Source organism: Crinia signifera, chromosome 19 (genome assembly GCF_055691185.1).
Source record: "Crinia signifera chromosome 19, ASM5569118v1, whole genome shotgun sequence".
NCBI classification, from domain to species: Eukaryota; Metazoa; Chordata; class Amphibia; order Anura; family Myobatrachidae; genus Crinia; species Crinia signifera.
The window spans coordinates 130,749,961-130,775,659 of NC_139226.1; the positions used below are offsets into that span (position 1 = coordinate 130,749,961).

The window sequence follows — 25,699 nt, forward strand, 5'->3', positions numbered from 1 at the left end:
TGCCCATACATGGTGCGTTTGCACCGTGCGGTGCGCGCTCCCGCGGGCATCTAATCGCACAGTACAACAAGTATGTGCTGCACATACTTGTTGTACTGCCCTTGGATCGCATTGCATCACATGCAAAACTCATGCATTACAATCCAGCCCATAACGGGTGCGATCATCGCACCGTGTATGGGCACTGTTAGACACCACTGTGGGATCAACTATATAAAAATACACAGAAGCATCCACTGGGTGTGAAAGGGAAAGTTAAAGCAGGTTGTGGTAGAAAAGCTGGATAATCAAAATCGCCTAGAAGATTAACCAGAATCCCCCCGTGTGTACATTGCAGGTGATAGCGATCCACGGCGACACTATAGCCCGGCTAAATGGACTGTGCAGGCAAGTCAATTTTGACTAACCGCCTCACACAGTGTATTTGGCTGCACACACAGGTCTGCGGCTGGGGATGGCACACGTCTGTCCCCGACGGATTAACGGCACATCTCGATTTTGACAGCCAAATCGCAAGGTAAAGAGAATAAAGAATAATGGTAGCCGGGAACCAAAAAGATCTGAAAAAGGAAGAAAGAAAAACAACTTGTCATAAGCAATAAAAAATATGTAATATATAAATGTGTACATAAAAATGCTCAGTACATACAAAAATACATAATAACTCTGCCCTTATACAGAAGGGCAAATAGCCTCTGAAGAAAATAGTGCCGGTGGGGAGGGGCCCATCTGTATGCCAGTGCCAGGGTCCTGCATTGCGAGCAAAATAAAAGTCTGTAAAACTCCTTCTAAAGGGTAATTATCAATAAGGGGAAAAATAGTCATTACAGTCACACATCAGGAGAAATGGTATCTAGGTGGAAAAACCAGTAAGGACCAGCACAAGGGGGCCAGATGTATCAAGCTTCAAAAAGTGATAAAATGGAGAGTGATAAGCAGCTAATCAGCTGCTACCTGTCATTTTTGCAAACCCAGCCTGTGACATGTCAGTTAGGAGCTGGTTGTTTATCACTCTCCATCTTATGGAGAAATGTGTCATTGTATCATTGAAAGGATGGAGGCATATAACACAGCATTATGAGGTAACCTCTAAACCACAGGTTCTCAAAGTCGGTCCTCAGGACCCCACACAGTGCATGTTTTGCAGGTCTCCTCACAGAATCAAGTGACATAATTAGCTCCAACTGTATCAGTCAGTAATGAGTGCACCTGTCGGGTGACCTGCAAAATGTGAACGGTGTGGAGTCCTGAGGACCGAGTTTGTGAACCACTGCTCTAAACCCAAAGTACTATATAAAGTATTTTTTCCCCAAATGTTAGATATTCTTGGATTTTCTTTATTTTTGGTGATAAATGACTAATATTTTGCCACCCATTACTGTGTGTCTATATAAAAAAAAAAATCTTTTTGGAATTGAAAGAAATTAATTTCCTATATCTCCTTCATTTCTCTTCTCGCCTTGGTCTGTCTTTTCCAGCGCATCTCTTGTACATACTTTTTGTTGTGTCACACAAATACTGAATGCCTTAGTAACTTCATCAACACCACCACGTAATAAATAATGTATTGATGTGAGTGACATACTGCACACAGGTAGCTGATCACACTGTAGTGCTACAGACATCCTAACTGGTATACAAACCAACATTACTTCACTGGGACCTTTCACCAGCCTTCCCCGTTTGTACTCCCTGGGATGTAGGGGTACCTCCGCTGTGTAATATAACTCCATTTTAGCCCCTGATTATCCCCCTAAGGAAAATGTTTAAGTCGCATAGAAGCGTGATCTTGTCTTGTAACTAGATGACGACGGATGTTCTCACACCTGACCACAGATTGCTAAAACTTCCATTAACCTCAGTATCGGGGAAATGTCATAAAGTATAAGCCTGGTGGTACTGACCCCTGAAAGGCTACATAGCTTATACCCACATTCTTCTGACCAAACGTTGGCGGAGTTGTGTTATGGTGGACACTTCTTTCCACATTTGGTAGGAATGCCCTGTGATCCGCCGGATCTGGTCTCTGGCAGTAAAAGTTATCTCAGCCTTCAGTGTACCCGTGGATTCATTAATTCTCTATGAATTCCTTTGCATGTAGCGTCAACGTCTGAGATCAAGCTATTTTCGCATATGTGTATTGCTTCTATTCTTCTAGTAGCCAAGCACTGGAAATCTCCATCCAAAAATGCTCTAATTCATAGGTTATGGTACATTTCCTCTATGGAATATATATTACACCCCTTTTCAATAATATCGCTTTCACACTGCCAAAACGTTTTAAAAACCGGTATTTTAAAACGGGTCTGAGCCTTCACATTGCAGTAGATTACCGTTTTAAATACCGTTTAAGTACCATTCACATCAGTCAACCCGTTTAATCCCCTGAACACGTTTCAAGGCAGAATGCAGGGGACAGCCTATCACAGGTCTGTAATCTGTTGTTTTTACTAAATACCGTTTCAGAGCCATTCTCACTGCATAAACAACGGCTCTGAAACGTGTAGGACTCTGCTTTTTAAATGTTTTAAAATACCGGTTATCTTTAACAGATAAATCAACTCTGGCGCTTTCCCACTGCAGCCTTAGACATTTGAAAGGGGGAAAAAAACAGCAATATACCGTTTAACAAGTGCAGTGTGAAAGGGGTATAATACTGTGTCCAAATACCGGCATGTCTGGAGTCCCTGGTTTGTTTTTCACACCTCCTCTATACAGGGAGCGCCTTCGAGATACTTTTGTTGTGTTTCAGAAATATCCGACCCTTATCTTACTCCTCTGCTTCTTACTATTCTGTTCTTTATCTTTACTGGCTCTTAGAACTTACTTTTTGTTTTTGGTTATTTTTTTGCTTTGTATATAATTAATATTTATTAATAGCTATAAGATAATTGTTTGGTAAAATATCAGCTAAAAATTTTACAAGTTATCATCAACCTGTTTTTCATGGGTCTGTCTTGTGTGATCCTCTCTACAATTTTCTGTGCCTTATATTTTGTGACCCGGACTGTTTTTGTAGCAATCTCAAAAAAAAAAAAAAAAAAAAAAAGTTTAAATAAACTTTATAAAGTAATTGGGGTTCAATCCCTGAACGAAGGTGCCAGACATAAGATAGATTGGTGAAATTCCCAAACATGTGAAAATATAATATATAATAAGAGAATTCTCAAATGCATAAGAATGTGTCAAATCTATTTCTATGCTATATTTGAGGTGTGGACTTATCTGGTCCCACTCCTTGGATAGCACATTTCTAGTGGAATAGTTTGATACACTGTCACCACAAGTAGTGACCCCCATATAGCAGTTGAAGGGGTACTTCTCCTTGGATAGTCTGTGCGGCCATTGTAACTACACCTTTCTGATACCCATCGCACCTAATTACCGTGTTTATGCCGGTTTCTTATCGAGCCGGCAGTTGGTGCCGGGTCCAGTAAAACAGTAGCAAAACAACATTACGAACCAGTAAAAAAAGAAGGGTTCTTACCGATTCATTGCCGTGTTGCTTTGCAGTGTGAACGGGTTTATCGGGTCGAGCGACCCTTTTCCCATTCACACTAATGGAGGCTCTAAGCGCTGCCTCCTCCCCCACCCTCGATGACGCTCTGCCTAGCCCCCGCATGACATCAGCGAACCGGCCTAAATGCAGCGTCGCATCGGGACTGAACCGTTTCAAAGTCCCGGTGCGACTCTGCATTTTGCGATGTGAAAGCAGCATGAATGTCACAAGATCCTTTTCGGATTGTATCATTTTTCCCTTTAACAGACTGCTTTTGTTGTTTGGGTTTTGTGAAATACAGATGAGCTCGGTACAAGTTTACTCAATGTTTGTGGTCTTATGTTCCTCGCATGCTTCCTGTAGAATTTGTTAATTGTATTGGTGTGCTTGTTGCTTCCAGCTGTGAATGGTTAATACTGAGGTTCTATAGGATAGTACAGTAAGCATGACTCTGCAAGTCCCTGTGTCACTCCTACGCTCCCTGCCTTTGTTGTCTTATGCCTACTGTAATCTATTCCAGCAACTACTGTAGCTCGGCTGTATGCCTGGTGTATACTGTACAGAATTATTTTATTCCGGTTCTATAAAAGCTGCTGGTCTCTGTAGACCACAGGACATAGAAGACTATTTCCACAGTTTAACATTTTTTGTTTTAGAAATAGTTTCCTTTTTCTACGGTCAGAGACAAAGAGGGTTTTGTCCTATTAATATGAAAAACACCCTAATTTATGGTTCTAATGTAATGTGATCCTATCTGCCCTATATTTAGCACCATCTTCATGTTCTCAGATAGTCAGCTGCACCCAACGCCAAAAGCCATTATGTGAGCTATAGAAGGTACCCATCAGAGATCCATTGGTCACAATAATGTCACACAAGTCATGTTTCTGTGTACATAAGTAATACACATGGGGCTGGTTTCAGTTATTAGATCCCATCACTCTTATGGAGGAAAGGGAGAGGTGTCCTAAGGCCATGCCCTGCAACACTGTCTTCAAAGGTGAGGGAAAAATGCACCGGTTCAGGGCTCAAATGGGACTTTTGGCGTTACACCGGTTAGTTTAATCAGGTTTAGCTGCTTTATGTCGCTATACCCGATCTTAATGAGTGCAATCTGCAGCATCAATTGAATACTGCCCTGATCTCCAATCACCTGTGAACTGGAGTCTAGCGGAATGATCTCCTGACAGTCGGGATTCCAACAGTCATTATACTGACGCCGGAATCTCGACTGTTTAAAACCCCAACAGTCGGGATCCCGACACCGGGGCTATTCTCCCTCGTGAGGGTGAATACCATAGGTGGCAAGTCCTCAAGGGGCTTTGTTGCGCTTTCCCCGCTGCCTGAGTCCGAGACATCGGACTAATGACTGTCGGAATCCTGGCTGTCGGTGCGCTATACCCTACCCAACCGGAGAAACGATGGCACTGCCCCCTATGATCCTAGTTTATATAGATGCACAGCTAAGTTATTACAGAATAATTGTAGGTAGCCTTCTGCAGACTGCAAATATTAGATGATTGTTATGGTAATATCCAGTTGTTTTTCCTTTGGATGGATTCCTGTCGCAAAGTATTCTTTGATTTTTGAGACTCTTTTTCTTTCACACAGGAGAACAAGATCCATGCATGGACCATGCCCAGTAACCACGTTTGGACCAAAGGCCTGTATGCTGCAGAATCCGAAAACGATCATGTGAGTAATGCACCCGCTCGGGAACCCTGGGAATGGGAGTCGCACTTGCAATTCCGCTCGTATTGATATCCAGTTTTTTTTAAGTATAAAATAGTTTAAAATACAGTAAAAAAAAAAAAAATCAATAAATCAATCACCTGAAAAATACAACGTTGAGGTGTCCAGAGAAAAAAGATTCAGCATTTTCATCTAGTCCATGTCCGTCGTGATGACATAATATTAAGTCAACAATTTCGTTATGAGGAAATTCGTATTTTCATTTTTGTTACATTTTACTACATTTTCGGTGGATAGTTTTTAGTCTAAATTTTCGTTTATGAAGGAACACTGGGTAAAAAGGTGCCGCTGGTGGAATGAGGAGCGAGATGGCGGAATGCCACTTACTTTCCCATGTTAGTAGATCTCTAGACATTTTATAAAATACAGTTTAGTTTTTACCTTGTCAGCTGGTGGTAATCTGTTATTTGTCAGGGCTTTCACAACCAACTTATGGCTCTCCAGCTGTTTTGAAACTACGCGTCCCAGCATGCATAGCCACAGTTTTGCTATTATGTAATGCTAGAACTGTGGCAAAGCATGCTGGGATGTGTAGTTTTACAACAACTAGAGTCCCACGGGTTAGCCAGACTTTTAGTCTACACATTTTACTTGGCTGCTCCAATTTGTAAAGTAATGTAATAAAAAAAAAAACCCTCACTGGTATAGGAGAGGGATGACCAACTTTTTCGGGAGACAGAAATCTAAAAAATTGGTTGGTGATTAAAAGTGGGGTTATTGAAATGAGGTTTGTAAGCATTTTGCTTCTAGAAAAGATGGCACGACACATGCATGATTGGATGGACTGTGAAGTTCCACATGTAGTGCTGTACATTATACCACCCATTTTGAATGTGACTTTTATACACAAAAACATGATTATTGCATTATCTAGATGGTTTACTAGTCATGAATTAATATATTATTAACCCGGTCACCATGACATGCATGTTGGAATACGCATTGCACTCTGTAGTAGGGACCTTTCGTATTATCCTTATATCTAGATGTACATGTCTCTGTAACAGATTGAACTTGTCCCATATTTGCATGGTAAGAGTGTGTCAATAGTTTGTGTTTGGTTTTGTTGGGTGTGTATTACTGTGTGTTGTATAATTGGCTGGGTGGATGGACTGTGGGCCCAATTCTGGTTCACATGCAAAAGCAAGTACACTCTCTAATGGACAAAACCATGTGCACTGCAGGGAGGCAGATGTAACGTGCAAAAGGACGGAAACACACACAACCTATATATACCACAAGGAACACAGTGCAATATTACATTACAGCGAATTAGCTCAGACATTGTAGACTTTGTTCAACAAGGGGAGCGCGTGAGGAAAAACAGGTATAGCCCTATATCGCCTGCCCGATGGTGGCACACTACTCAGCAATGGTTTCTACAGCAGATGCACCTCCTTTGTCTTATATCCCTATACGCTTTCTTTAAACAAAAAATGTAAATGTCAATTCATAGAAACATCATAGTATCCCCCCCCCCCACCCTTCCTTCCTGCTCAGAAATGGAGGAAAACATTTTGGTGACTAGAATATCTTTGGATCCATATGACCAGGCCAAGGGGGGCAGTTACATTTATTGTATGGGCATCTAAACTAATGGGCATCAATCATAGCTATTCAATTGTTGGTGCGATTAGGTGCCAGTTAGCTGCGGCAGATCTGTTTTTGTTGAAATGCGTGAAACGTTGCCTGTCTAATTGCTCAAACAGCACTTTTTCCCCTTGCTCCCATTAGTTGAGTCAGGTTTTGCCTCTTTACAAAGCAGAACGCTGACTATTTAGGTGAGATCATTTAAAACAATTGAATTGCAGCAAAGGGAGCCCATTAATTATTGTGACTTTAAAAATAATTTCATCGCCCCTGATATGGGACATATTTAGACTCCTCAGTTAAACTAGGAGTCGATTTTGGTAGTAACTTATTGTCCTAAAGAAGTTATTTGGTGAAAATGTTGGAAAACTAAGAATGTAATCCCCATATCTGCGCCTCTTCACGGTATGTTTCATGAAGTTAGTTGAAACAGAATTTATACATCAGCATTTAATTATCGAGGTGTCATCATTACAGCGCTACAACAAAAGAGCCGCTGTTTACCATTTATGTAGCGACATTATCTTATGTCACATGGGTCCTGGTCCCTGTTGTATCTTATGTTCTAAATTCCCAAAACTATGGCTCCCAGGAATAAACAAGTATAAAATGCGTTACAATTGAAGTGATGGCGGCCATATTAAAGAATTGTCGGGTATTAAGCCTGACATCGCTGAGATGATATTCCTTACACACTGGAAGTAGTGTGGATTTTAGTACATATAAGGTTCGTGCACAAATTGGTGTTCTCTACTTGTGATTCGGTGGCAGGTAGGCGTTTAAAGTAAGGCAAGATTCTGTGGTAACACCAATTATCTTTATTGCACAGAATGGTTGTCTCACCTAAAAGTCAATGTAATTGTCCATGTATAATTGAACTTTGGTACGGTGATAACTCTGCATAAACAATACCACAGAAAAACGCAGTTAAAAATATGGAGATTTTTGATGAGTAATCCTGACTGTTGTTTTACAATCTGTTACACATTTGCGCATCTGAAGTAAAGTTCGGCCAGGCAGGCCTGCGGATCTGGCTTCTCTTCTGACCTCTCACCTCTCGCAGTAATCTGCATCCGTGTATGGAAACCTGGCTCAGGTGACCAAACATTTTACAGCGGAGTAGTGAGACGTTTTGTTTAGATATTTGAATTTTTTTTTTTTTGACAATTTGAAAATTTTAAATACCCTTTTAGTTTTTTGGGAAATTTTTGAAACTCTTTAAAAAAAATGACATACTGCTTTGTCTCTTATTACCTGTATGACTCTCGTTTAAGAGTCGTTTTCTGTCCAGAGTTGGTGGCTGTGTACAGATACATATTAAAGTTATGTCCTGCCTGTTTTATGTTCACTTACTAGATAGCAATGTTCATCTTATGGCGCCAAGAATACAGTGTGTTAGAAAAAACATTGTCTTGTGCAGTTCCAGTAATTTGACGACTTTGGTCTGGACGGCGCAGACATAATTCCACAGAAGCGTCATAAACCCAAGGAGAACCGAAGTCCATATGACTGCATAAAACTGTGTGAAGTACTGCATGGCAGATGTTTCCACAGATAGACAATTATTCGTGTTCTCACCTATGAAAATAGAGCCCCCTGCTGGAGACTTGTATATTGACATGTGCTAGATTTTGGCATAAAACTCCTTTGCGACAATGATACCCATACATTGTTAGCAGTTTGGCTAAACGCTTACAGGGAAAAAATATATCTAAGAACAGCGCCAATTGGATTTGAAACAATTAGCATTTATTTATAAACAGATTCTTTAAAAATGCACACAATATCGAATATCAGCGGCCGATGTGAAATCAGTCCGATATTAACAAACATCGAATTAGCTGTAGAGTATTCTTACCATAATCAGCTGGTCTCAAATATAAGGTCAAATAAAGTCAAATAACAGAATCCCTTGCTTGGACTTGGTACAGTCTCTGGGCGGTATTCAATGTGAATACCGGCGACGTGGCTGCACATTCGCCACTGGTTGCCGCGTTCCGGAGCCTCGCCGGCTCCGGTATTCAACGAGTCAGGGGCTCGCTGCCCCTGACCGGCGAATTTGAGCTCCTGCGGCGAACGCCGCAGGGAGCCTGAGGACGGTGGCAGGCAGGGAGATGGAAGTCTCCCTGCCTGCCCCATAACGTTTGTGGGGGGGAGGTGGGCTCCCCGGGTGCCAGGCAGCACAGGCTGCCCCCCGGGGGTGCCAGCAGGGGACCGGGTATATTCACTACACCCGATCATGAATATGTAATGATCGGGCGAAGTGAATATATGAATATCTAATGAGCGGAGCGGCTCGGCTCCGGCCCCCTGCTGGCCTGTCTGTGTAAAAAAAAAATATATATATATTTTTTTAAATTAAATATATATTCATGTGCTTTACAGCACATGAATAAAAATAGCATGCCCCTCCTCAGAATAAAATTCCAGATTTTTTGACACCAATTGTAAAAAACAAAACACTTTATTTTAAAAGTTCACCTTCCACTTCACCATATAAAGATAGCGATTGCTACTCGGTGAATCATGGCGAAAAAAACCTTGAAATGTATTCGCCATCTGGTCATTGAATAGGGTGATTCACCGTTTTAGTCAGAAATTCGCCTTACAGCACAAAATCGCCATAAAAACCTGGCGAATCAGCCTCATTGAATACCGCCCTCTGTGTATTAGTTAGAGGTGCATGCAATAATAAGCAGTCCGTACAGTAATGGATATAACAGTGTTTCCATGCCAGCTCTAGAGGTTTTATCCACAGACTTTGAAACAAAGAATCAATTGGTTAGTAATGCAGTCTCCTCATGTAATAAGTAGCAATAAAGGCTAGATGACGTAGAAGATAAAAAGTTCATTAAGTATGCCCAGTAATAATCGCTTAGCCTCATCAAATAGTATCCGTGCATATTGGCAGCAAAGTATTACAGTACCTCCACAGTTTAGTACACATAAATAGTATGTTATATTCCCAGCTATGTACAATAATGCTAAATATGTAGAGCACTACTGTAGCTGTTATATGTTCAGCGTCTGTCATTTTACAGCCTGTATTTCAAAAGGGACAGCAGCTGAATTTATGACAATTGGGGTGAAATGTAATAGGATGAGAGTTTTAGAAAGTAATAGATTTGGGAAGTAATCTCAATTTGTTTTTTTAAAGCAGCAATCATTTACCCTGCAAAATCAGTTTGATTTTGCAGGGTAAATGATTGCCGCTTTAAAAAAAACACCTGGGGATTTCTTACAAAATCTCTCGTCTTCGGAGCCTCTCATCCTATTAAATCCCCCCTTGAACTTTCTCCACTTTGTCTCTCCCAGCATTGATACTGTAAATATCTCTCACACGCAAGCGAATGGATGTTTTACATTAACAGTGGGAACCTCCCATATCATTCGAGGCATTTTTGCCCCTGCGAACGGACTAGAATAAGGTTTTTAGTGTATCTGGAACCGTGCTGCATCCTGGGAATCTGACGTGAAAATGGCCCGGTTATTGTGTAAGGGGGAGGCAAAAATTGTTTTAGTTGTACAAGCGAAATTAGAAAAATACAAGGCGGAACAATAAGATTAAAGACAGACAGTGGGAGTCTTGTTGAGGGAAACAATGCAATACTGGTTCAACTTAATACTTATTCGTTTTGGTTTTCACTACTGAAAGAGAAGGGAAGAGGCCACAGTTAAGTTGCAAGTATACTCCCAAAAAAGAAACAAGTACATTTACAGAGGTCTAAATAGAACTCTCAAAATTGAAAGTGGATAAATGAGTCCAGATAGCATTCATCCAAGGATAATAAAGAGTTAAAGGACTGCTTGTAGCACCATTCACAGCATTATTAAACCAGTCACTAGGTACAGGAGTAATTCAAGAGAACCGGAAAAAGGGAAAGTAAGGCCTGATCAGTTTTGTTATCCAAGCAAAAAACTGCAGGTGGGGCAAATAGAACACGCAGAGAGATCTAGATTTGGGTAGGTGTGTTCAAACTGAAATCTAAATTGCAGTGTAAAAAAAAGCAGCCAGTATTTCCCTGCACAGAAAACCTATAACCCACCCAAATCTAAATATCTCTGCTCCACCTGCAGTACAACACTGTTTCGAACATTTTTTTTTTTTTTACTGTGCTAAAACTGGATCAGTCCCATAGCCCCACTGCATAAAAGTGGAAGCAAGGAAGTGGTAAGCAACTACCGACGAATGATTCAACACCAGTAGTAGGTAAATTGATAGAAACACTCTTGAAATAAATATTTGTGATTTGTGGAATATCTCATAACCAGCAATTTACAGGATCAAAAACTGCATAGATTTATTAGGGGGGATTTATTATCATGTCAAGCAAATCTTGCTAACTTTCTTGACTGAGTAATAGAGTAATAGATTATAGGGATGGGGGGGGGGGGGTGGTGTAGATGTAGACTTTAGTAAGGCTTTTGGCACTGTTGCACATCGCAGACTGTTAAAAAATGTGATCACTTTTGATTGGGTAATATGAAGGTTAAAAGGATAAGGTCTTAAAGTAGTTGCAGGATAGAAACAGAGTTGGAGTAAATGATGGGGGGGGGGGTGTAAATAGGTATAAGTATTTGTTTGGGTCATCGTAGGGGACTTTTATATAGTCTTTTCTGTCTTTGATGTATTTTCGGCTCACATGCATGAGACGTGTACAGTATAACAAAGCTTCATTTGTAGTAAATGGGCAAAAACTTGCTGCACTGCAGGTGGGCCAAATGTAGCATGTACAGAGAGAGTAATGGGGCCTACACACAGGGAGATGTCTGTGAAAGCGATACTAGATTACTCAGAACGCTCCACACACAGCGTTATGTAGCAATGTGTCGCTGAACGATCTGTCGGGGCCAGTGTTTTCTGCTGAGAACACTGGCCATGCCCCGGGGACTAACTAGATTTAGCCAGCATGCTGGATATTCATCGCTGGGGCGATATCAATCGCTCCTCGCTATTGCATGGAGTGATGTAGGGGCATTTTCTAAACGATCTAGTGAGATCACTGAGAAACAAACCCTTAATCGCTACCTCTGTAGGCCCCATTAGTTGACAGTGCTTGCTTACTCCGCAGCCAAAGGCTTGTCCCATTGTGCAATATTTACTAGAAGACGGATCAGAAGATTCTTCCTAGCGATACTGAGTGTCACCAATAGACTACAATGACTAACGTGGATAATGTAATCTAACAAGGCCATGTTGAGGAAAGCTAATCTTTCAGGGCTTGGTAAATTATGCATTACCACAGTTCCCATTTTAAAAATGAGGGAAGTAGCTCCTTTCACAAGAGAGATGTCTGGAATTGACAAGTGATTAAATAAAAAAAAAGGTCCCTTGTGTGTTTGTTTGTTTGTAGATATTTCGGGGGATATCCTTTTAGCGGCATTAATTGACCACCGCTAATAGGTTTGGCTGAGGCTATCCTTTTAACCCCCGATAACAGCAGAATCCCCAATATGCAGTTTCCGGGACCTGCAATAACACAAGGTTTATGGATTTATCCCCCCATCCCATGTGTTTTCCTCCAATCCCTGGTCCATTTTAGGCCAGTGAAATTTGCTGATAATTGTATACCATTATTTATTTATTTATTTATTAACAGTTTCTTCTATAGCTCACACATATTCCGCAGCGCTTTACAGAGCAGGGACATCAGTCCCTGCCCCAGCGGAGCTTACAATCTATATTCCCTACCACATGTACACACGCACACAGACATTCTAGGGTTATTTTTTGTTGGAAGCCAATTAACCTATCTGTATATTTTTTGATTGTGGGAGGAAACCGGAGTACCCGGAGTAAACCCACTCAAGAACAGGGAGAATATACAAACTCTGCAGTTAGAGCCATGGTGGGGATCGAACCCCTGACCTCAGTGCTGTGAGGCAGTAATGCTATAACCATTACACCGTCCGTACTGCCCCGTATATATAACACATGGTGGGGATAGAACCCATGACCTCAGTGCTGTGAGGCAGTAATGCTATAACCATTACACCATCCGTACTGCCCCGTATATATAACACATGGTGGGGATCGAACCCCTGACCTCAGTGCTGTGAGGCAGTAATGCTATAACCATTACACCATCCGTACTGCCCCGTATATATAACACATGGTGGGGATAGAACCCATGACCTCAGTGCTGTGAGGCAGTAATGCTATAACCATTACACCATCCGTACTGCCCCGTATATATAACACATGGTGGGGATAGAACCCATGACCTCAGTGCTGTGAGGCAGTAATGCTATAACCATTACACCATCCATGCTGCCTCATTGGAAATTCTAGCAATATCTGGCCGCACTTATTGGCTGAAGAGGCATCTGGAGTAATAGGATATCCGGTACTTATGTAGTATCTGGGCTGCCGATTTTTTGATTGTATGCCTTAAGTTAAGGCATACAATCAGATGCGATGCGATATCGCATCGCATACGATGCGATGCGATGACCCGATTTTTCCATAGGATTCAATGTTAAAATGGACTGAGTCCATTTTAACATGGAATTCAATGGGAAAAAGGGGTCCTTTTCATACCCCTACTATCCAAGTGGGCATTAAGTTGGATATAAACCTGTGGCGAGCGTAGCGAGCCACCGAGCCCGAAGCGTGGCGAGCGAAGCGAGCCCCGCGAGGGGACGGTATTCTGTGTCCCCTCGCGGGGCTCGCTACGCTCGCCACGCTTCGGGCTCGGTGGCTCGCTACGCTCGCCACAGGTTTATATCCAACTCCATGCCCACTTGGATAGTAGGGGTATGAAAAGGACCCCTTTTCCCATTGAATTCCATGTTGAAATGGACTCAGTCCATTTTAACATTGAATCCTATGGAAAAATCGGGTCCATCGCATCGCATCGCATCGCATGCGATTTGGTCGGGTGCGATGCGATGCGATGGACCCGATTTCAAAATCGGCAGCCCAGTTACTACATAAGTACCGGATATCCTGTTAGACTCCCAGTAGGGGGCAGTAATACCAGAATTTTAGATATTGTTTTCACAGGATGTAGTCCCCATGTCGACAATCAAATAGTCGTCACCATATTTTCAAATGTCTTAATGTTAACACCTGGGAAATGTCAGTGATACAAATGTAATGGTTAGGATTGAATTGGGTGTCGACATTATGTATCTGGCAACATTTTGAAAGTTGATATTGTGGTTGTTGACATATTGGAACAGTCAACATTGTGATTGTCAACAAAATATAATGATTCACAATATAATTACAACAAGGTTGTTATGCAAAAGGTTAGCATTGACAAAATGTCAACATGCAAAAAAGTTGACATTGACAAAATGTCGACATGAGCTTTTCACACTTGAAAAAAACAATTGGGATTTTTTCATCCTTCCTAACATCCACATAGACTCCGATTAGGAACAGTAATGTGTGTCTTAATCATGGCGGGCAAGTGCAAGGATATGCGAAACACTAACAACAGTCAACAGTTACACACAAAAAATACTCATGTCGACCCTTTCACATGTCAATTTTCATTTAGAATTTTTGCTTGTCTACCTTTTTTTATGTCAGCCTAAAGGTGCCCACACACTAGAAAGATCTGCGATCTTAAGATGTGCGCATAAATTAGCCTTCAAATCTTTGGTCAGCCCTGGACAAAAGATTTCAGGCAAGCGCACGTCTTTACCAAAGATTTTTCTTAAGATCCTGTGTGCGTTCCTATGGATCTTTTGTTAAATCTTCTGATCTTTTGATTATCTGTAAATATCGTATGATATATCGGCCGATTTATCGAAAATCGGACAATCGGCCAAAAAATCTTTCTAGTGTGTGGGCACCTTTACATGGCAACTTTATTGGTGTGAACCTAGAGATTGTAGATGTAGACCGTCCATCCACACCCAAAAAAACCCATTAAGCCCCATACACATGTTGAGATGTGTGCTTAGCGATTTCCTAGTGCCAAATACAGTGATTTTCAACCTTTTTACCTCGCGGCACATTGGCCCCCAAAGAACAAAAACCCAAATCTTATGGCCCCCATATAAAAAAAACAATCACACTGATCCCCACAGGTATCAAAAATAAAATACATTGGCCCTTTACATGAAAAGAAGAGACCAGTAAGTAATACCCCTTTTACACCGCCGAAAAATCCGGGTCAGCGGCGGGTCAGACCCGGATCTTCGGCGATGTAAATCCCTAACGCCGTGTCCCTTTACACGGGACTTCTACTAAGGTCCTGACCTGGGTAGAACACGGCTAGGACCTGGGTAGAGGGCGGTGTAAATGGGAACGCCGGGTCGGATGACCCGGCTCCCATTTACATGAATGGGGAACGTCCAACCCGTGGACCGCAGCGTCCGCAGGTTGGACGGATTGTCAGTCTGGCACTGACAGCCGGCACTGCTGTCTGCTATACTCTGCAGACAGCAGCGGCGGGGGAGGGAGGTGAACGGATGCCTGCGTGCAGCATCCATTCACCTCCTGTCCAATGGCGGGGGGTGCGCGCGGGGACTGGGGGCAGCCTAGCAGCTTACCTTAGTGCTGGGCTGCCCCCAGCAGCGTTCCGGGTACGGCGGCGTCGATCGGCGCTTGAAGATGACATCGCGCTGTCATCTTCAAGCGCCGGAAAGGGGCGGGAGGGGGGTGAGGGCGTTTAAGCCCGTCCGGTGTAAATGTTCCTAAACGCCGGGTCGCACCCGACTTCAACCAGGGTCCAAAAAGCCGGGTGCGACCCGGCGTTTTGGTCTAAAAGGGGTATAACAGATGAACTGGTGGTGGCTGTAAACTTGGTTTGGGCATCTCTAGATCTGGGGGCACACTTGAGAACAGCTCAAGGCGCACTAGTGTACCACGGCACAGTGGTTGAAAAACACTGGTCTAATATATGAGATGTGTGCGAAGCGATCTGTGTTTTCTATGCACTTGGTAGGTGATCTAACTAGATTTTGCCTACATGTACTAAAGATCTGGGCGGGTGATGGTGACGCCTTCATACCTCCCAACATGACCCTCTCCAGGAGGGACACAACTTAACTCTTAATTTATGATTGCAATCACCGGTGTAGAAGCACCTTTCTTATCAATCAACCTGTTTAGAACAGGTGCTGGTAATCCTACATTAAGAGGGAAGTGCAGAAACAGAGGATTGTGTCCCTCCTGGAGAGGGTGATGTTGGGAGGTGTGTGCCTTGGGCTGATTGTGCTTAATTTCTACACACTGGGCAGTTTCATTGCCTTTTGCAAGCCATCTTACTAGATCGCTTAGAAAATGCCCCTACATCGCTCCATGTGGAGGTGCAATAGCGATAGTGACGCATGGCCCCTTGGGATGCGGTCATTTGGTCTACAGCATGATGGTCGACATGGGATAAGGTCGACATGGTTCTAGGTCGAAAAGTCATTAGTTCGACAGGTCGTTAGTTGGACAGTCTGTAGGTCGACAGGCAAAAGGTCGACATGGGGGTTTTCACTGTTTTTTGAGCCGACATTTGCCGACAGGCGGTATTTCATGCCCAGCTATCCACGAGGGCACGGTGGGAGAATAAAATAGTGTGCCAAGCGCAGCGAGGCACTGTGCCCGAAGCATTGTGAGCACAGTGAGCGATGCAAGGGGATGCGGTGCACTTTAAGCTGTGTCCATGTCGGCTGTGTTGACATTCAGGAAAAAAACTGTGAAAAACCCAATGTCGACCTTTTGACTGTTGACCTAGACATTGTCGAACTAACGACCTTTCAACCTAGACCCATGTCGTCCTTTCCCCAAAGTCGACCTTATGGTGTCGACCTAATGAATGTTGACCATCATGCTGTAGACCAAATGATCCCAACCCGGCCCCATGAGCATGCTGGGTAAATCTAGTTAATCACCGGGACAGGGACAGTGCTCTCACCGGGGAACACTGTCCCTGACCGATCACTCAGTGCACAGCGCCGTGCAGCACGATTTTCCTGAGCCATCTACATTACTCCGATCGCCCAGCAGCATCTCCCCGTGTGTACGCCCCTATACAGCACTATATCCATATTTGTTACAGCCTGTTTAATGTTTATATTCATTTCTGTATTTATGGAATCTAAACAAAACCCACGATTCAATAATAACATCCCTCTGCACCGGTAGTAAATGTCTGCTTTTGGGCGTTTGCTAATTGGGACGCACAGATCTACAACCAGTGTTCTGTGAACCACAATCTAGAAAGTGTTCTGACAACGGACGGAAACTTCTCTCTCCCGCCCTGTTGCACAGCCACAGCACCAGACCACGTTCTCTACCCTGACACACGTCGGTATTGGTCAGAAGCAGCAATTACACAGGTGTTGGTGTCAGAGAAACTACTCCCTTCTGTGTGACCCCCCCCCCCCCCCCCCCCTCCTCTCAGCACTGGTGATTTGCAGGGCTGTGTGTACAGTCAGTACATCCTGTGCTGTACTCCTCCTACTGGGCAGGACCAGCATTATGTAATGTCATTAGGAAGTCTTAAGAAGAAGCAGTGCTGTGACTGCCTTACCTTCTCCGCCTGTATACCTGGATGAGCTGCAGTTCATACCTGCTGCCTGCTTCTCTGGGGGGACACTCTCCTGTGCGTCGGATCTGCTCAAGCTGTTCACTGGCAGTTTTCTTTTTGTTCAAGCTTTCAACAGAAGTATTATTATCATTGTGCTGCAAGTGGGATGGAAGATCACTGCACACACACACAGCTAACTGTAGCTGCACTGCAACGGGTTCCGGACATGTGCAGCACCTTTCACCTAGGTCTCCAGGACGAGATTCTACACAGAGTTTGCTTTAAGTGATGACTGGATAGTTCTGTAATCTCCAAACTCTCTCCCTGCCCTCTGTCCCTTCTCGCAGCAGCATCCGCTTGGTTTTTACCTCTCATTCCTTTACAATGTCCTGTAACCAGTAGCAACCTTAATACCTAGCAGGAATCACACTTTTTTCTACTTTCTGAAACACCTAGGCGGTTTTATGCAAAAGACCATGAAGATTTATGACCGCCTGAAGCCTAGAAGCATTCCCAAGAATACCTGGCAATGGTTAGTATTCGGCAAGCCCACCCACTGCCATCGATAGGGTTTTTGCTTTGTCAGCATTAATAAAGTACAACGATGGGAAGAAACTTGTTACACTGAAACGTAGTATACAGAGAAAGCAGGGCAGCTTTCCAAGCACGCCGCTGCCCGACCCCTCTGCTTATGCTGCAGTTGTTCATATCTGATTTAACCAGAAGTTGAACTGCTGAAAGGGATGGGCAGTAATGTTTGTATACTGTGCGCTTCGTGTCCATATTTATTGTGATCTGCGGTTGTTTGTTTACGGTGTTCTATTTGCACGTGTCAACACAATGTTTACTGTAGCACTGGAGCGATTTATCTGACTTCTGATTGTGGTTTTTATGTGGAACAATAGAATTATTTGAGGCTTACCAGAGATCTGTACTTCATTCCCCTGTCAGGAATAGGACGGTTTACAGAAAATATTAAACACGCAAATCCGTTTTCTTTTGGGGGCATTGCCAGGAGTTTTGATGGCTGTCAATCTCTTGTCTTGGGACGTCAAATATTTTATTTCCGAAGTTGTCCGTTTGTAAGTATGCCAGGCGTGTATCGAAAAGGTGATCTAAAATATAACATCTCCTTTCTAAATGGTCACTATTGCATTACAGTAGAGCCCCCCCCCCCCACATTGCTCCACTCAGATTGCAATCTAATGCCCCCCCCCATGAATTGCATGGGGGGGGGGCCATTAGATTGCAATCTGAGTGGAGCAATGCGGTTTGCTTACTGGTATCTAGTATGTAAAGCATATGCCATTGTTTTTGTATGAACCACAATAGAATTACTAAACTCTTAAAAACAATAGGCACGGTTAGTGGTTTCCGAACCGTGCGCCTAGGCACCCTGGGGGGAGGCTGTTGCAGGGGTGCCTCGGATTGGGTATCCAGGACCAAATCAAATTGTTTATGGTGAGTGATAGGCTAAACCAGTGGTGGTGGCTGACAGCTGTATACCACCACATAACTGACCCAAAGGATGACAGGTAGGCACCATATAATTAATTGCACCCCCCCCCCCCCCAATTCATCAATAAGAAACCTTTTATTCTAGCAGTGCCGCATTTCCTACAGTAGCCTCTTCAGCAGCTGTGAGAAGTGCAGGGAATCCTAGTACGACCACATCTGGGGGAAGTAGGTGGCTCGTGGTCTTGTCACCGTTACAGATTTTCTCTTTATCATATTACAATAGCACTTTGTTATCTGGAAGAAAAAAAATATTCTATAAACATACAGAGAAATCTACAATAAATACAAAGATACTTTAGCCAGCCAGGCCTATACCTTCTGAGTACGAACCCCATTAAATAACCGTGATGACCTAGCACTGCAAGCTCCAGTAAAAACAATGTTTGAATGCAAACTAGCCTCTGTAAAGGAACAATAGATTGGGTGAATGTATTTAGCTTGCTGAAGCTCTGGGCACAATCTGTTATACAGTAGGGTTTGGGAGATTTAAATGGAAACCCAGCGTCAGCTGATTCTATTGTCACACAAATAATGATATGCCAAGTCCTCTCCATCTGCTTATTAAAAGGCGCTCTGCCTGTTTATGACATTAATTGCAAGGTCTGTAAAGTGCCAATTGTTAGTCCTTATCTAGAAGACACATTTATGTGACACAGTTTGTCTGTGTATACATACATAGAGATTTCTTTTTTATATACGTCTTTGTATCCTGAATAGAGATTAGAAGCTATTCGGGATTGCCAACGCTTGTACGCATTTTCTTGGTTCCGTTTTTTTCACTGGCAAATTATAGAACAAATGATCAATCTATCACCCCAATTTTTATCCCTATGCCTCAACGTTTCTAGGCCTCCACCCAATGATTATTTGTAATGACACACAAGTACAGTGAAGTATCTCTTTCTAGAGGTTTCTACGACTGATGTCTGGTTAGGGGGGGGGGGATACAGCGTCGCAGCAGATTTGAAGTTCAATGAAATATCGTACCCCAAAAACGAGTCGCTGTGGGCGGCGCTGGCTTTTTTAGCGGATATTTTGAGGATCTCGAACAGCGACGTTGGCGCTGAAAAGGGTTAATTAAATCACTGCTTGTAAATCTATTCCCTGCACCTTCTGACAGTCTGTTAGCTGCTTACATAAAGTGTGTATCTAATGAAGACAATCTTAGTTTGTTGATTCTTAAATGGTCATAAGCTTCTGTTAACTGACACCAAATATGAATAAGACACAAAAGCATCTGTTGTGGGAAGCAAAGTGATGGTGCAACAGCCCCTTGTTAAAAGCTATTGCACCCACTATAATCCTTTGAGTAGTACAGTTATGCCTTATTTTGTTAGCAAATGATTCGAAAGCTAGTCTGCTACCTTGTGATTGCCTCTGTGTTTGTGCATGTGTGAGAGAAAGAGATGTAGTTTCACTCGCTACCAACAGATGGCGGTGTTTACAAGGCAGGGCTCCTCATTTTGTCATTTACCCTATTGAGTTCCATTAGCACAATTGCTGTACAGCAGCAGAACTTTCTGACGCATGGTATTCTCCTGGATTCAGGTGTGTTTTACGGTCTCTTGTGTCCTGCTCAATCCAGGTGCGATTACAGTCTTAGATATTCTCTCTGATTCATGCTTATCCAGATCTGGAACATTTCAAACAAAACCTAAAAAAAGCAAAAACCTAATTCTTCACTTATCAATTAAATATTTAGTAGTGATGTATATTTCTACCATTGTATGCAGTATATACAGTAAATGGGCACATTAGACACGCACAATATTCTTTGAAAAATGGTTCTAGTAATCTCAGGTGTAACGTTACTGTTCTAAAACGTCCCAAGCATCACTTTAAGTGAGCAAATGCAAAAATGCCAACAGTAACTGCTGCTGATTGGTTCGTCAAGTTGTTTGTTTGTTATTTCCTTTTGGACAACCCCCCTTATGGTTGTAATGGGAGGGCGAGGAGCAGACAAAGTATGTGCACCTCTATTTCTCTCCTGTCTCTGCCCTGACTGCCATTGTCCTCTCTCCTGAAGTGTCCTGCATACTGCGCACAGGCTGCTGTTACTGCATGAAGATGTTTGCCATCTATCTGTCTTCCAAGTGTGCAGACGTTCTCCTCAAACACGTGACCTCACTATGCACCCATCACTCAAGGGTCTACAAGGACATAGAAATGCAGCCAGTCACAATGTACAGGATAATATTCACATAAATGTTGCGCTGGGCCGTTCCTGTGTTCAGGCATGCTGTGTGCCCGCGGTGCACTCTTACCTATTGCGTACTATGTCATGGGGGCACTGCAGTAGTTTATAAGGCAATTATGGAATAGGCGCAGGAATGGGACTTTTCCACTATTATGGTTTCCATTATTGAAGGATTAATGATCTTTTTATTATTTCTAGGCATATCCAGGACCCAGCAAGCCAGCTGCTAACGTGGAACAAGCCACCGAAAAGTGTGTTGGTGATCAAAAAGGTCAGAGACACGAGTGTACTGCAGCCGTTCAAAGAGCTGTGCGTGTTTCTAACGGAGGTAAGTCAGATCTTACAGATGTTTTATACACTGGGAATGATCCTTCACAGTCAGGGATAAAGCAGATTTATTTTATTTATTAACAGTTTCTTATATAGCGCACACATATTCCGCAGCACTGTACAGAGAATATTTGAACATTCACATCAGTCCCTGCCCCAGTAGAGCTTACAGTCTATATTCCCTACCACATGTACATGCGCACAGACATTCTAGGGTTAATTTTGTTGGAAGCCAATTGACCTGCCAGTATATTTGGGATTGTGGGAGGAAACCGGAGTACCCGGAGGAAACCCACGCAAGCACGGGGATAATATACAAACTCTGCACAGTTAGGGCCATGGTGGGGATAGAACCCATGACCTCAGCGCTGTGAGGCAGTAATGTAACCATTACACCATCCGTACTGCCCCGTATATATAACACATGGTGGGGATAGAACCCATGACCTCAGTGCTGTGAGGCAGTAATGTAACCATTACACCGTCCGTACTGCCCCGTATATATAACACATGGTGGGGATAGAACCCATGACCTCAGCGCTGTGAGGCAGTAATGCTAACCATTACACCATCCGTACTGCCCCGTATATATAACACATGGTGGGGATAGAACCCATGACCTCAGTGCTGTGAGGCAGTAATGCTAACCATTACACCGTCCGTACTGCCCTGTATATATAACACATGGTGGGGATAGAACCTATGACCTCAGCGCTGTGAGGCAGTAATGCTAACCATTACACCATCCGTACTGCCCCGTATATATAACACATGGTGGGGATAGAACCCATGACCTCAGCGCTGTGAGGCAGTAATATAACCATTACACTATCCGTACTGCCCCGTATATATAACACATGGTGGGAATAGAACCCATGACCTCAGTGCTGTGAGGCAGTAATGCTAACCATTACACCGTCCGTACTGCCCCGTATATATAACACATGGTGGGGATAGAACCCGTGACCTCAGTGCTGTGAGGCAGTAATGTAACCATTACACCATCCGTACTGCCCCGTATATATAACATATGGTGGGAATAGAACCCATGACCTCAGCGCTGTGAGGCAGTAATGTAACCACTACACCATCCGTACTGCCCCGTATATATAACACATGGTGGGGATAGAACCCATGACCTCAGCGCTGTGAGGCAGTAATTCTAACCATTACACCGTCCGTACTGCCCCGTATATATAACACATGGTGGGGATAGAACCCATGACCTCAGTGCTGTGAGGCAGTAATTCTAACCATTACACCGTCCGTACTGCCCCGTATATATAACACATGGTGGGGATAGAACCCATGACCTCAGTGCTGTGAGGCAGTAATGTAACCATTACACCTTCCGTACTGCCCCGTATATATAACACATGGTGGGGATAGAACCCATGACCTCAGCTCTGTGAGGCAGTAATGCTAATCATTACACCATCCGTACTGCCCCGTATATATAACACATGGTGGGAATAGAGCCCATGACCTCAGTGCTGTGAGGCAGTAATTCTAACCATTACACCGTCCGTACTGCCCCGTACATATTAAACACATGGCGGGGATAGAACCCATGACCTCAGTGCTGTGAGGCAGTAATGCTAACCATTACACTGTCCGTACTGCCCCGTATATATAACACATGGTGGGGATAGAACCCATGACCTCAGTGCTGTGAGGCAGTAATTCTAACCATTACACCGTCCGTACTGCCCCGTATATATAACACATGGCGGGGATAGAACCCATGACCTCAGTGCTGTGAGGCAGTAATGCTAACCATTACACCATCCGTACTGCCCCGTATATATAACACATGGTGGGGATAGAACCCATGACCTCAGTGCTGTGAGGCAGTAATGCTAACCATTACACCATCTGTGATGCCCAGATACAAACCTCTAGTAATCTATGTAACCTAAAGGAAATAATGTGCGAGAGTTGGGAATAACTCTGACATGGGAAAACAAAGGCCTTTCTAGAGATAAGTAGTCCAAGGAGCAGGAGCAAATAGCACATAAGTATTATACCAATGTTATTTAATATGTTCATTATACAGGCAAAGTAATGGGTATAACCCACTGATACAAGTGCACTCACTTCACTGTAACGCTAAATGTTTCATGTCTCTATAGTGTTTAACCCTTTGAGTGCCGAGTGAATTTATCAAAATGGGTGTGAAAATTGCCAAGCAAACATTTTTATTCGTCATCAGGACCTGTAATGTTACCTTGTATAGGAAATATAATCTTTTATTCCACAACAATTTTTTTTATTTGAATTTGTATAACAAATGTGAATGGGGGCATTTTTAGCCGATATTTTGCACATCTCTCACAGAGATGTCGGCGCTCAAAGGTTCATTGTTTTACCAATTTTCTCAGTGCTTATGCGTCTCCGTCAATAGTCATGATCTCTCTATACAGAATAAATCTAACAGTTTATCCGCCCGCTGGGGAATTTCCCTTCTGCTAGTAGCAGTTTCATAACTGCCCCATACTAGCAGGCATCTAACCAGCGGCAGTTACCACTTGGCAATGGCCTGGTGCGTTTGTCACTTTTGGGCAGCAGCTGGGCAGGGTGGCACATGTCTGGGGATCGTAAAGCACAAACCTTTTAGAAGATTTCTGGGTGGTGTTATCCCCCGGTATCTTACTAAATAAAACATGCCTAGGATAATCTAAGTACTATTGTACGTTGCCCATTGCGTTGACCACAGCTATGTTGTTCTATTTTCATTTAGCAGAAGAACATGATTGTGTATGTGGAGAAGAAAGTATTGGAAGAACCTGCCATAGCGAACGATGAGAATTTTGGACCGGTAAAGAAGAAGTTTTGCACTTTTAGAGAAGGTGAGCCTGCACTCTTATCTGCTCTGGGTGTTACTGCGGGATTGGTACAAAATCCCGGCGAAATCCCGACAAGGGGGGACGTGGATGGCCCCCCCTTGCGGGCTTGCTGCGCTCCCCACGCAGTGGGCCCGGTGACTCGCTACGCTCGGCACACTAATTTATTTGCCCTCTATGGGTGTCGTGGACACCCATAGAGGGAGAAAGTATCGGGATTTCAGCGGATGGGATTCCGGCGTCAAGATTTTGACCGCCGAGATTCCGACCACCGGGATTCTAGCTGCGCCCTGTTACTGCATGTACATGTCCGGACTGCGTTCTGCGGTTTGTACCGTTTAGAGCAGGTGAGCCTGCACTCTTATCTGCTCTGGGTGATACTGCATGTACATGTCCGGACTGCGTTCTGTGGTTTGTACCGTTTAGAGCAGGTGAGCCTGCACTCTTATCTGCTCTGGGTGATACTGCATGTACATGTCCGGACTGCGTTCTGTGGTTTGTACCATTTAGAGCAGGTGAGCCTGCACTCTTATCTGCTCTGGGTGTTACTGCGTGTACATGTCCGGACTACGTTCTGTGGTTTGTACCGTTTAGAGCAGGTGAGCCTGCACTCTTTTCTGCTCTGGGTGATACTGCATGTACATGTCCGGACTGCGTTCTGTGGTTTGTACCGTTTAGAGCAGGTGAGCCTGCACTCTTATCTGCTCTGGGTGATACTGCATGTACATGTCCGGACTACGTTCTGTGGTTTGTACCGTTTAGAGCAGGTGAGCCTGCACTCTTATCTGCTCTGGGTGATACTGCATGTACATGTGCGGACTACGTTCTGTGGTTTGTACCATTTAGAGCAGGTGAGCCTGCACTCTTTTCTGCTCTGGGTGATACTGCATGTACATGTCCGGACTGCGTTCTGTGGTTTGTACCGTTTAGAGCAGGTGAGCCTGCACTCTTATCTGCTCTGGGTGTTACTGCGTGTACATGTCCGGACTACGTTCTGTGGTTTGTACCGTTTAGAGCAGGTGAGCCTGCACTCTTATCTGCTCTGGGTGATACTGCATGTACATGTCCGGACTGCGTTCTGTGGTTTGTACCTTTTTAGAGAAGGTGAGCCTGCACTCTTATCTGCTCTGAGTGATACTGCATGTACATGTGCGGACTACGTTCTGTGGTTTGTACCGTTTAGAGAAGGTGAGCCTGCACTCTTATCTGCTCTTGGTGTTACTGCGTGTACATGTCCGGACTGCGTTCTGTGGTTTGTACCGTTTAGAGCAGGTGAGCCTGCACTCTTATCTGCTCTGGGTGATACTGCATGTACATGTCCGGACTGCGTTCTGTGGTTTGTACCGTTTAGAGCAGGTGAGCCTGCACTCTTATCTGCTCTGGGTGATACTGCATGTACATGTCCGGACTGCGTTCTGTGTTTTTCACTTTTAGAGCAGGTGAGCCTGCACTCTTATCTGCTCTGGGTGATACTGCATGTACATGTCCGGAC

At 43.7% G+C, this 25,699-nt stretch overlaps 1 protein-coding gene across 5 annotated transcripts in view; it reads left to right on the forward strand.

Annotated features, from left to right (window-relative positions):
* NADK (NAD kinase) overlaps positions 1-25,699 on the forward strand; it is an 88,893-nt gene that overhangs the window by 34,120 nt on the left and 29,074 nt on the right. For 3 of the 5 annotated variants that reach the window (XM_083163351.1, XM_083163350.1, XM_083163352.1), the window contains exons 3-5: positions 5,111-5,194; positions 21,233-21,362; positions 24,105-24,213. In XM_083163351.1, coding sequence (XP_083019477.1) covers positions 5,111-5,194; positions 21,233-21,362; positions 24,105-24,213 — 323 coding nt within the window. Of the gene's footprint in view, positions 1-5,110; positions 5,195-17,276; positions 17,852-21,232; positions 21,363-24,104; positions 24,214-25,699 lie in introns of those variants that run through there. The other 2 variants (XM_083163353.1, XM_083163354.1) reach the window with 2 other exon arrangements.